The following is a 12,741-nucleotide window of genomic DNA, read 5'->3' as shown; positions in this document are numbered from 1 at the left end:
CCTTTTCAGCACTTCCAAATAGTAAACTTGGTTACCTGTTTGTCCATTTGATATAAATTCATAATGAATAATCCTTTGATATCAAAAAAGGTTAGCAACAAGTTCACGAACTTATTTGTCCGACCTTGTATACCGATGAAAAAGATGAATACAAGTCGTGTGTATACTTTTTTTTTGGCACCCCTGGTATGTGTGGGTTTATTTGTAGGCTCTCAGTTCTGTTCCATTGATCTCCTCTCTATTTTTCTGCCAATTCCATACTATTTTGATTATTATGGCTTTGTAGTATCGTTTGAGATCAAGGAGTGTGATACCTCTGGCTTTTTCCTCACAGGATTGCTTTGGCTATTTGGGGGTCTTTGTGTGGTTCCATACGAATTTGAGGATTTTTTTGTTCTCCTGTGAAAAATGTCATTGGGATTTTGATTGCATTAAATCAGTTGTATATTTTAGATAATATGGTCATTTTAACAATGTTGGTTCTTCCAATCTATGAACACAGAGTTTCTTTCCATTTCTTGATGTCTTCTTCAATTTATTTCAGCAATATCTTGTTTTTAGTATGTAGGTTGTCCTTCACTTCTTTTAAGTTTATTCCTAGGTATTTTATTCTTTTTGTGGCAATTAAAAATGGGATTGTTTTTCTTCATTTCTTTTTCTTATATTTCTTATATTGTTAATATATATGAATTTTGTATATTTCATATGAATGAATTTTTATATATTGATTTTGTATCCTGCAACTTTACTGTATTTCTAACAGTCTTTTGGTGGAGTCTTTAGGGTTTCCTTATGTGGAATCATGTGATCTGCAAAGAGTGACAGTTTTACTTTTCATACCCTATTGAGATGTTTTTTATTTCTTTGTCTTGCCCGATTCCGCTGGCTAGGACTTCCAGTACTGTGCTGAAGAAAAGTGGCCTTGTCTTGTTCTTGATCTTAGAGGAAAAGCTTTCAAATTTTCCACCGTTGTGTATGATATTAACTGAGGGTTTGTCATAGTATGTTAGGTACTTCTATACCCGTTTTATTGAGTGTTTTTTAGTCATAAATGGATTAATCACTTTTTTTGCATCCTGTTAAATGCTTTTTCTGCATCGATTGATATGATCATATGATTTCATTCTTTATTTTGTTAATGTGTATCACATTGATTGATTTGCATATGTTGAACTATCCTGGCATCCTGAAATGAACCCCACTTAATCGTGATGTATTACCTTTATAAGTATTTGATTTGCTAGTATTTTATTTAGGACATACTAGCCTGTATTTTCTTTTTTTGAGTTGTTCTTGCCTGGTTTTGGTATCAGGGTAACGATGGCCTCAAAATGAGTTAGGAAGTATTCCCTCTTCAATTTTTTGGACAAGTTTGAGGAGGATAGGTTTTAAATCCTCTTTGAATGTTTGATAGAATTCACTAGTAAAGTACAGGACCAAAAGTACATTTGGTCCTATACTTTTGTTTTTTGTGAAGTTTTTTTATTAGTTTCCTTAGTATAAGTCTATTTAGGTTTTCCAGTTCTTCATGATTTAGTTTAGGAAGATTATATATTTCTAAGAAGTCCATTTCTGCTAGGTAATCGAATTTGGTAGCGTTTAGCCTTTCATATCTTGTATTTCTGTGTATTCCTTTGTATTTCTGTGGTATCCATTGTAACTTCTCTTTTCTTTCTGATTTTATTTTGAGTCTTTTCTCTTTTTTCCTTAGTGAGTCTAGCCAGATGTTTGTCAGTTTTATATATCTTCTCAAAGAGCCACCTCTTTGTTTCATTAGTTTTAGTTTTTTCTATTGTCTTTTTGTTCTCTACTTCATTTAATTCTCCAGTTTTTATTATTTCTTTCCTTCTGCTGACTTTGGGCTTCATTTTTTCTTTTTTTAGTTCTTTAAAGTGTAATGTTAGATTGTTGGAGACTTTTCTTATTTCTTGAGGGTAGGCCTGTAATGCTATAAAATTCCGTTAGTACTGCTTTTGCTGCAATTTTGATATGCTATATTATCATTTTCATTTGTCTCTGTGTATCTTTTGATCTCTTATTTCTTCTTTGACCCACTTTTTGTTCAGTAACATGTTGTTTAATCTCCACATACTCGTGGTTTTTCCAGTTTTCTTGTAGTTAATTTCAAGTTTCATACCATTGTGGATGGAAAATGTGTTTGGTATGAGTTCAGTCTTCTTCTTAAACTTATTGAGACTACTTTTGTGCTCCACATATAGTCTATCTATGAGAATGTTCCATGTTCACTTGAGAAGAATGTATATTCTGTTGTTTCGGGATGGAAAGCTCTGTAATTTTCTATTATATCCATTTGGTCTAATGTGTCATTTAAGGCCGATATTTTCTTACTGACTTTCTGTGTGGATGATCTATCCATTCCCGTCAATGAGGTATTCAGGCCCCTACTGTAATTGTATTTTTGTCAGTTTCTCCCTTTAGGTCTGTTAGTAATTGCTTTATATATTTTGAAGCTCCAGGTTGGGTGCATATATATTGATAAGTGTTACGTCTTCATGATGAATTGTCCCCGTTATCATTATAAAATGCCCCTCTTTGTCTCTTATTACCTTTTTTATCTTGAAATCTATTTTATCGAAGTACAGCTACACCTGCTTTTCTCTGGATGCCATTTGTTTGGAGTATCATCTTCCACCCCTTCACTTTGAGCCTGTTTGTCTTTGTAGTTGAGATTGGTCTCCTGAAGGCAACATATAGTTGGGTCTTGTTTTTTTGATCTAATTCATCCCACTACTCTCTGCCTTTTGATTGGTAAGTTCAGTCTATTTACATTTAGGGTGATTATTGATATATGTGGACTTACTACAGCCGTTTTATCTTGTTTTCCGGTTGCTGTCTCTCTTCATTGTTTCTTTTCCCTGTGTTTCTGTTTGCTATTTTGGTTTGATTTTCTATGATTTTTTGCTCTTTTTTTTCTTTTTTTGGTTACATGTCTTAGCTCTAGATTTTTGTTTTGTGGTTACCATTAAGTTTATGTAAAAAAAGTTTCAAACATACAGTAGTCCTTTTTCTTCTGGTTGCGTCTTCATTCTCATGTGGAAGTTCATTCCTTTTCCCCCTCCCTTTTTATGTTTTTGTTGTCACAGATTATCCCTTTTTATGCTGTTTATTCATTTCCACATTGCAGAAGTTTTTTTTAATGCTTTTTTCCCCTTTAACCTTTATGTTATAATTGTTTAATACCCTATTCTGAACAAGAGTTGCAATAGCCTGCGTCTGTCTGTTTGTTGTGGCTATGGAAAATGCCCTGTATTCCCTAAAGAGGTGGGCATCCCCTCTGTGACCAGGTCGCCTTGGTCTCGGGGCTCTACCCCTGTGGTGGGATGTGGCAGGCGCTGGGGCTCTGGGCCTGCGAGTTTCCTGCACTGCCCCCTTGTAACCAGAGGCTGTCAGCGGCTCTGGACTATCCGAGGTGCCCCAGCTCCCACAACTGGGTTCAGCCACAGTGGGTGGGGGAGGCAGGTTCGCACGTCTGTGGCTTTGCTCTCTCCCTGGTCATGACGGCTGCTACACTGCTTTGTCACTGGGTTTAGCTGCAGTGGGTGCTGGCCACTCAGGCCGACTGCTCCTTCTACATGTCCAGCTTCCTCTGCTGCCATGTGAGGGCTACTGCAGCACTCCTTCCCCGCTACCAAGTCCTGTCTCTGTGCTTTCCCCAGCCTGCCTCCCCAGTTCAGCTCGATACACCCACCTTCAGATGCCTCAGTTCGTGGGTTTCTCAGATGTGTTTGTGTACTGAGCACAGAATCCTTTGTTGAATTATAGTTGTCTGACTTGTAGCTTTAATGGGAGAAACCAAGAGGTCTTCTCACTCTGTCATGATGCTGACGTCTCTATGAGGATCTATCCATTGCATCCTTAATTTCAGTTATTGTGTTCTTTTTGTATAGTGACTGTCTGCCAAGATTCTCTATATTGTCATTTAAATTCTTATAATAGTTCTTCTAAAGTCTTGTTTGATAACTCCGGTATTTGAATCTTCTGTGGTCTCTTTCTGATGTCTGCTTTTTTTGTTTGTTATTGGTTAAACATTTTCTTATATACTTGATTTTGTTGTTGTTGTTTTGTTTCTCTGTCAGACAATGGGAGAAAAAATGTAACGGTGACTTGAAGCTCTGAATGTCGGTACCTTCCTTCTGCCTCTGGCAGGCAGCGGGGATGTGGCAGATTACCTCCGTCCAGTTGGAAGTAACATGCTTCTGAGTTGGTTGGCTGGTCTTACGAGGGCCGCTTTGTTTCGGATTTGCCCTAGATTCTGATATGTAGCCTTTGGGATCCCAGCCCAAAGCCTGTGGCGTTTAGTAGAGCCCTCTACTTTGGAAAGCCCTGAATTCCTGTTTTGCTCTTTCAGGCCTAAGAGACTACTAGAAGCTTTTCTCAGCCTCTCAGCAGCAGCTTTTACTTTTGGAATTGGCCGTCACCCTAAGGGAAAAGTAGACCTAAGTGTGGGGCGCACCTCTTGGCAGCTCTTTTCTGTCTTGTCTCCACAATGTGCCTTGGTAGCTTTTCATACTGCCATCCCTTCAGGCAGATGTAGTTCATATTTTCTTACATTTTCTACTTATGCTCAGCAGGAGGGTTGGTCTAAAACAGGGGTGTCCAAACTGCAGCCCCGCAGGCCAACTGCGGCCCGCAGTCCATTGTTAATTGGCCCGCAGCAAATTCCAAAAATATATTTAGTTTACTTAAATAAACCAGGTGAGGCAATATGTACTTCACCTCAAGTGAGTGGCCCGACTGTTTGTGTATTTTACCGCACATGGATCCCTTGGTAAAAAAACATCAAAAAAAGTTTGGACATCCCTGGTCTAAAACAACGTAGTCAACCATTGTCTAAAACATGGTCAGATTTTGTTTTAAAAAACCTTCACTGCTGGTGGAGCTTGTGATCCACTGCAAGAAATATACTCACTGATACTAATAGCTGCTAGGTGTTCTCTTGTAAATAGTTACTAGTCCCCTATTGCTGTGTGATATTTGAAGATATGATAAGTTCTCAGGTCTTAGGAAAGAGAGATGAAAATAATATGAAAGTTATTTATGTTGAAGCTTCTCTTTGAAAGAAATCTATAGTGAAGTAGTAAATATCCCCAGGAATCAATATAGATTTGGTGCAAGTAGTAGCATAGATATTTGACTTGATTGCATTTCTAGAGGAACACTAGTGAATGCCCAAATCTAGAGGGTGTACCTTTGATATTATAAAATCATTGCAAAGGTTAGGCTGGTACCAGTTACGGAAAGTGAGCTGTGCTCCCGCGTCTCTCTGCATGCATTGATCCTCCGTGTGGCGCGCAGGACTTGTCATTTCCCAAAGCAGGCTTTACCGCAGCCTCAAAGCTGACTGACACTGCTGGCACCCTGTCTGTCCCTTATCATTCCTTTCTTTATAACCTATAGTTAAGCCAGACCAGAATATGTATTATCTTCTAAGAGCACCTAATATTTTCCTGCTTCCTTCCCTTTCCTTGTTCTGTTCTCCATCTGGGATGATGTGTCTGTCCCACTGTAAGTCTATAAAGTTTTGTCTTTCTTTGGGTAGTTTTATTTATTTATTTGTTTGTTTATTTATCTATCAAATTATGGACCATCTCAAATATCCGTCACCTCTATCCTTTATTGATTCCTCTAACTGAACTCAGCCTAATCTCTTTCTTCTTGGGCTCCCTTTTACAGATCTCTTTTATCTTTTGGCTATTATAGTCAATTTGTGTACTGTCCAATCTCTTTTCCAGATCATAAATTTCTTGATGGTGGGAATGGTCTTGCTTATCTTTGCGTTCTTTGTAGAGTGTATAGTACCTTTTCGAAGTAGGAACTTAGCAAATAAAAATTGAATTGCAATGCAGAACTAAATTGACTGTCAAATACATAGACTGACTTTCTTTTTTGTGACTTGTCTAGTTATATCTTTTGCCCACTTTTCATTCGATATGTTCATTATATTTATATGGAATTGCAAGTTTTCCATTTTGACATGTTAAGGATATTAACTCATCACTTTAATTGAAAATATTTGCTTTTTAGTTTTGTTTATGGTTTTGTTTTGTTTGGGTATTCTTGTTTGTTTCCTGCCCACAGTTCTTATTTCTATTTTATGAAAACATTAGTGTTGAAAATTCAAATGGTATACAGGGTATACAGTAAAGTCTCCTGCCCACATGACAATATTTTTATATAGAGAGGCTCTTAGTTTTTATGTAACACTCTTTTCTTTCTTTTGTTTCTGACATAGAAAGTCTTTTCCATACCCCGTGTTATTTAACAACTCATGTATTTTTTTATAGTTCTTTCTGTTTGTTATACTGCTTACATGTACAGGGCCATTCCATCTGGATTGTGTGTGTACAGTCTGTGAAGTAGAGACATAACATTTCCCCCTAAGGGTTGACCCAGGTTGTCTTCATCCCTGCGAAACATTCGAATCACCTTCGGCCCTTTGTTAAAAATCAAGGTGTGACACCTAAGCATTTTGTTTCCCCCCAAATGACTGTCCCTTCTTGTTCTTTACCTGAGAGAAACATTAAAACAAATAAACGAACCTGTTATGGATTTCAGCATTTTTCTCAAGCTCATTCTAAGCCTTGGGTTTGCTGATATTAATTCTACTGTTCTACTATTTTACCACCTGTCTTTGATTTTAAAGCCTTCTTTTCCTCTTTTAAACTTTTATTAAGTATTGTTGTGTCTCTGTTTGTGCTTCTATGATGCAGCTGTTAAACAGTAAGAAATCACTAGAAGTTCCTCAGGAGGAGAAATGTGATAGTTTAGTATCTTGTCGTTGGGCTAAAGACTTATTTGCAGAGTGCTTGCTCTCTTGTCAGTTACTTAGCTGCCCGGCCCCTTTGAAGGAGCCGGAGATGAAAATAGACCTTCTTTGCTATCCAGGGATTCTGCCTGGTAGAAAAGACAGATGTATGGATAATTATCACAGAACAATAAATACCACAGATGTTGTAAAAGTAATAAATGTCATGACAGCATATTTTTAAAAATAAAGTTAATAAGTAAAATTGAAAATTTAATGAAAGCAAGACTAGTTTACGGGCTTATCTTCACTGGAACAGTTGATTAATGTACTTTTATCATTTCCATGGACAGTATGAACTTGTATGCATCAGTGCTCTAAACCATTCCTGAATGTAACATCCCACTCTTTACTGTGTGCAAAAACTATATTCATTCCTTCTGCATTTATTAGTTAGCATTCCATTACTTTTTCAGACATTTTTATCCCATAGTTAATATTGACAATTGACTTTCTTTTCAGGAGCCTTTCTTCACAAAGAAATATTTTTTATTCACTTAAAAGGAGACTTCGTATGCAGTGGTGAATAGAACCACACAATTATATTGAAGGTCAAATGCTCAACTGTCAGCTCGGTCAGTCATGTTTCTTTTGTTTGACTTGTAGCTGTGGAAGAGAAGTGGTCCCAGTTCATCACCCTTCTCCAGCCCAGCCTCCTCCCGCTCCCAGACACCAGAGAGGCCAACAAAGAAAATAAGGTAATTAGTTACTGTTTGCTGTGTGGATTAATGAAAGGTCAGGAAAGGAGGGAAATCTTCTTGACTCTTAGGCTTTCTGCAACTCTGATTTGGAGAATCAAATAAATTACCATCTAGAGCAGGGGTGTCCAAACTTTTTCCCACATTTTTCACCAAGGGCCATATGCGGTAAAATACACAAACAGCCGGGCCACTCACTCGAAGTGAAGTACGTATTGCCTCACCTGGTTTATTTAAGTAAACTAAATATATTTTTGGAATTTGCTGCGGGCCAATTAACAATGGATTGCGGGCCACAGTTGGCCCGCGGGCCGCAGTTTGGACACCCCTGATCTAAAAGGACAGTGAAGTACCCACCTGAATTGCCCTCATCTCTTACAGTTCTTTACGTACTGGCTGTAAGGGCCTCTGGTTCTCTTCCTTCTACTGCACAAATGATTAGCATGTAAGTGAAGGCCACACAGAGTAGAATAAACAGTGAATTATGTCGGTGGGCAGTAGACTTCATGTTCTTGACTCAAGCTGACCCTCTAAGTACCTATAGTTGACTAGGACTCCACTCGCTTAGGGATCACATCTGGGACTGGAGCTCTCAGAAACGTGGCAAGTCGTACGTAAGGTTTTGAAGCGAATTGTTTTGAACTTGGTTTCAAAGGCTTCTCTGTGGTTTCCATGAACTGCCTCTCTTCATTTCTGTGGGAATTTTCTTTTGACTGACTTTATTTTTTGTCCTGGCATACTGAGATCTCAAATCATGGCTGTTTTGGACTTTGGTTGTGGTAGTTAGGAGGGTATAAGTTACCCAGTATTTTTTGTCAGGAAGTCTTTCTAAACTTAATTCTGTGTTTTCCTCCTTCAGAGACGAGGAACTTTCTCATCATTCTAGTTCTTCCACTCCATTAGTAACTGACAAGGAGTCCCAGGGAGAAAAGGGTAAGTTGATAAACACGCCCTTTTGGGAAAGGGTGGTAGAAGTGGTGGTGGTAGAAGTGTTTGTGGAGGGTGTATAAGACGACTCCCTGTTGGAAACACACTTTCAGCATTGCTATGTGAAGGGCCTGGTAAATACAGATAGAAGTTCCTGTCCTTCAGAGGTTTATGGTCGGCTAAGGGAGAAAGGCGACATACACAAATACAGTAGAATCCAGGGTAATTTGTCGGATAGGGATAAACTTAGGTTGAGGTGTCTGAACAATCCAGGAATTATTTCCAGCAGTTGTGTGATGCATCTGGAGTAATTCTCTCTATATATCCTCTTGACTATTAGAAATAATCTTGCAAACACCATGCAAGAGCCCACACCGTGAAAGATAGGATCTTTCAGATGCCCAGTGAAAATTCAGTGTCAATCAGGTGGATAGACACAGCTGTGCATTTCTTGAAGAGGGGAGGAAGAAAACAAATCTATACTATTTCTTTCTTTAGTTGTAGATACAACCACATGGAAGAAACAGAACTCGTGGAATTCCCCATCTACACCTGGCAGCTCTGGGCAGCGTAAACGGAAGATTCAGCTGCTGCCCTCCAGGCGAGGGGACCAGCTGACCTTGGTATGGTCTTGTCCATCTACCTATGCCCACCCAGCTTAGCTCTTCTAAATCTTAGGAAGGTTAAATATCGATTCCTTTCAGTTTCTTCTGATTAACTTGACTTCTCCTTTTTCTCTTGGGTAGCCTCCACCTCCCCAGCTTGGATATTCAATAACTGCTGAAGACCTGGACTTTGAAAAGAAAGCTTCATTACAGTGGTTTAACAAGGTCTTGGAGGATAAGACTGGTAAGCAATACAGATCAGTTTCACACGCCAGAGAGGGCTTGTTTCCTTTGGTTTTATTTTGGTCTTTCATCTGAGAAATCCATCTCGCTAGTCCATGGAATCTGGAGAATGGTGAGCATTTCCAGACGAGGCATACCGAGACCCTGAGCATCCTCATGCTCGGTAACAGTCCATTGGAAGGAATTCCCAAGCCAGGAGGGCAACTGGGTCTTCTTTCTTCTCAGATGCCGCCTCGAAGTCTGTCACTGAGAACCCACCTACCCCTCAGCCTTCGTTTACTTTCACCCTGCCTGCTGCTGGGACTGCTGCCGGGACTGCTGCCTCCCCAACCTCCCCCCCAGCCCCAAGCACCAACCCGCTGTTGGAGAGCTTGAAGAAGATGCAGAATTCCCCGGGCCTCCCCTCCTCCCCAGGTGAGTGGGAGAGCTTCCTTTAGAGCATGTAATGACATCAGCCTTTGTTGAGGTTGAAGTGAAAGAATCATGCCTGTCAGTCTCTGGACACTGTAAGGGTTAAACCTACTCTGGCTCACCCAACCTGAGCTGGTACAAGCTTAAGAGCTTTAGGATTCTCTAATCAAGACATTTTAGGGAAGAGGAAGGAGCTGGAACTCTTAAAGCTGGGGAAGGCAGCTTAGGTTGGGTAGTCAAATGGTTCTTGATTTGAAACCCAGTTTCTAGCTGCTCTGAGCCTTGCTGTCATCATCTGTAAAATGAGAATAAAGCTTGCTTCAGGAGCTGTTGCTGAAGTGTAAATGTGATCACATGGTTAAGATGTCACATGCTTATTAGGCCAGAGCCATAAGATAATATTAACCACTGTTCTCTAGGTCCCCAAGGATGTGTTGATTGCCCCAGCCCCAGGCCTTCGTGGCTCTGCATATACACACTCCTGTCACTGCACTTCATGATGTAAAAGTATGTTAGCCAGAGGCCCGTCCCAGGGCTCAAGGACACAAACTCTCTCATTCGTGGTTCTATGCTCTGCACTTGGCTTGAGCACGTGGTAGGTGAACATAGTAAATCTCTGTGAGATGAGTAAGGTGTATCTAGGTAAGTAATTGCACTTGACTTCAGGTGGTTGGATTTTCCTTAGTTTCCACACATTTAACCCCAGTTAGGCCCAGTTTTATCCCCTTCTATCTTATGTGAATGGTCGAAATAATGAACATTTCCTTGATTTTAAGGAATGACTAAGGGCCTGTGGTATAGATTTAGTCATATTGGTTGACTCTTGAATCCTTAGATTCAAGAGTGTGCTGGCCACAGTGGGCGATACAGAAGTATTGCTCACCATCACATTTGAGGTATTCAGAATTCACTTTCTCTGCTCTTCTTGCAGAATCTGCTGAAGTGGCAACCACTGTGGCCCCTTCGCCTCCGAAGACACTCAACCTCCTGGGCCCTCTTGGCTCTTCCCAGTCGGCGCCCCTTCCAGGCACCTCCTCAGACTCCAAATCCACAGTCACTTTCTTGGGGCTGCCTCCTGCTTCTTCTACAGTACCAGCCACTGACACCACCAAGGCCCCTCTGGCCCCTCAGGCTGAGCCACCTGCCAAATCCCAAGCCCTGCCTGCCCCATCGCCCACCCCCAAGCCAAGTATTCTGTCTGGAATGCTTAGTACCCCACCTGCTAACCCTTCTGCATCTGCGGCTCCTGCTGGGTCTTCATCTCCCCTGTTCGAGCCCATTTTTGGGGCCATACCTAAAAGCGAGAAGGAGGGCCCCTTGCCATCTAGCCCATCCAAGGTCACAACCGCACCCTCTTCCAGTTCTGCCCTCCCCACGACTACCAGCACCTCATCTGGCAATTTCAACCATGTCTTTGGCAGCATGGGGCCCCCTACATCTGTGCCCTTGCCAACTCCCTTCTCCTTCACTCAAACTACTCCAGCGACAACCTCAGGCGTCCCTCTGTTCACTGGCCAGGCCGCTGCCACCTCAGCAGTAGCTTCTGTGACCACAGCCAGCACCTCCACAGACTCCGCTTCGAAGCCCACCTTCGGCTTCGGTGTGAGCACAGTGACCAGCACCATGGGCAGCGTGACTAGCACCACCACGTCCACGTCCCAGCCTTTCCTCTTTGGGACTCCCCCTGCCTCTGGTGCCAGCTTTACCCCAGCCATGGGCCCCATATTCCAGTTTGGCAAGCCTCCTGCCATGCCTGCTTCAACAGCAGTTACCACCTTTGGCCAACCCCTCCCCAGTGCCGTGCAGGCAGCTGCCAGCAGCAGCAGCGGCTTCAGTGCTTTTGGCAGCAGCCTGACAGCGTCCGCCCCGGGCACTGCCAGCCAGCCTACACTGACGTTCAGCAGCACCAACAGCCCGGCATTCAACATTCCCTTCGGCGCAAGCACCAAGGCCCCTCCACCATACCCAGGAGCCACCCCCCAACCTGCATTTGGGTCTGCTGACGGGCAGCAGCAGGGCGCTACCAAGCCAGCCCTCGCGCCCAGCTTTGGCAACTCTTTCTCTTTTGGAAACTCTGCAGCCCCAACCCCAACGGCAGCACCAGCGGCCCCAGCCCAGCCAGCCTTTGGCAACACTGCGCAGTCAGCGTTTGGTTTGAAACCCACGGCCTCTGCCTTTGGCACCCCTGCCAGCACCCAGCCTGCCTTTGGCAGCAGCACATCTGTGTTCTCCTTTGGCGCAGCCACCACCTCTGGTTTTGGAGCTACAACCCAGACCACCAGCAGTGGGACCGGTAGCTCAGTATTTGGCAGCACAGCACCGTCACCCTTCACATTTGGGAGCCCGGCAGCCCCAGCTGGCAGTGGGGGCTTTGGGACCAACGTGGCCACCCCAGGCACCAGCTCCACCCCTGGAGGGTTCGGCTTCGGAGGACAGAGCGGGACCACTGGCGCCACGACCCCGTTTGGGGGGGGCCTGAGTCAGAACACCCTGGGCGTGCCCAGCCAGAGCACAGGCTTTGCCTTCAGTGTGGCCAGCGCGCCGGAGAGCAAGCCCGTGTTTGGAGGTGAGGTTGGGGTTGGCTGGGTGTGCGGTGCCAGGTGCTGTCCTAAGTGCAGCAGTCTCCACTCGGGAGCTTTGTATTAGGGGTGTGAAGAGACAGGTGTTACATACAGAAGGACAGTCACGTAGCGATAAATGTGTTAAAATGTATAATTACCGACTGAGGAGCTATTTAAGTCAAGGAAAGCCTTTGAGGAATTACGTCAAGGCTGTTTGTGACAAAAGTCATTTTGGTGGAATGACTGGAAAAGGAATGAGTGTAAAAGGAAGGTACTGACAAAGTGTAATAGAACTGCCAAGCGGGTTTGAGGGCTGGCAAATTGTGGTGATGAATTTCAAGTGAGGCTTGTTAGCACTGTTGAGTGTTTTCCCCCAGAAACATTCAGTTACAGAGGTGTAGACCTGAAATAAATGAGTAGCTGGTAAAATTCAACCGGTTTAAACTCCAGCCAGTGTAGCAGGAGGGGCA

The 12,741-nt window shown here is 42.7% G+C and overlaps 1 protein-coding gene across 1 annotated transcript in view; it reads left to right on the top strand.

Moving 5' to 3' along the window:
• Positions 1 to 12,741, top strand: part of POM121 (POM121 transmembrane nucleoporin) — a 29,878-nt gene that overhangs the window by 15,441 nt on the left and 1,696 nt on the right. Inside the window, exons 6-11 of the mRNA XM_081053262.1 lie at positions 7,433 to 7,524; positions 8,384 to 8,457; positions 8,950 to 9,074; positions 9,198 to 9,300; positions 9,525 to 9,713; positions 10,642 to 12,276. Of these exons, the coding sequence (XP_080909388.1) occupies positions 7,433 to 7,524; positions 8,384 to 8,457; positions 8,950 to 9,074; positions 9,198 to 9,300; positions 9,525 to 9,713; positions 10,642 to 12,276 (2,218 nt within the window). The remainder of the gene's footprint in view (positions 1 to 7,432; positions 7,525 to 8,383; positions 8,458 to 8,949; positions 9,075 to 9,197; positions 9,301 to 9,524; positions 9,714 to 10,641; positions 12,277 to 12,741) is intronic.

The sequence above is a fragment of the Rhinolophus hipposideros genome (genome assembly GCF_964194185.1).
Source record: "Rhinolophus hipposideros genome assembly, chromosome: 7".
NCBI lineage: Eukaryota > Metazoa > Chordata > Mammalia > Chiroptera > Rhinolophidae > Rhinolophus > Rhinolophus hipposideros.
This window is presented reverse-complemented; position numbering and strand designations above follow the sequence as displayed.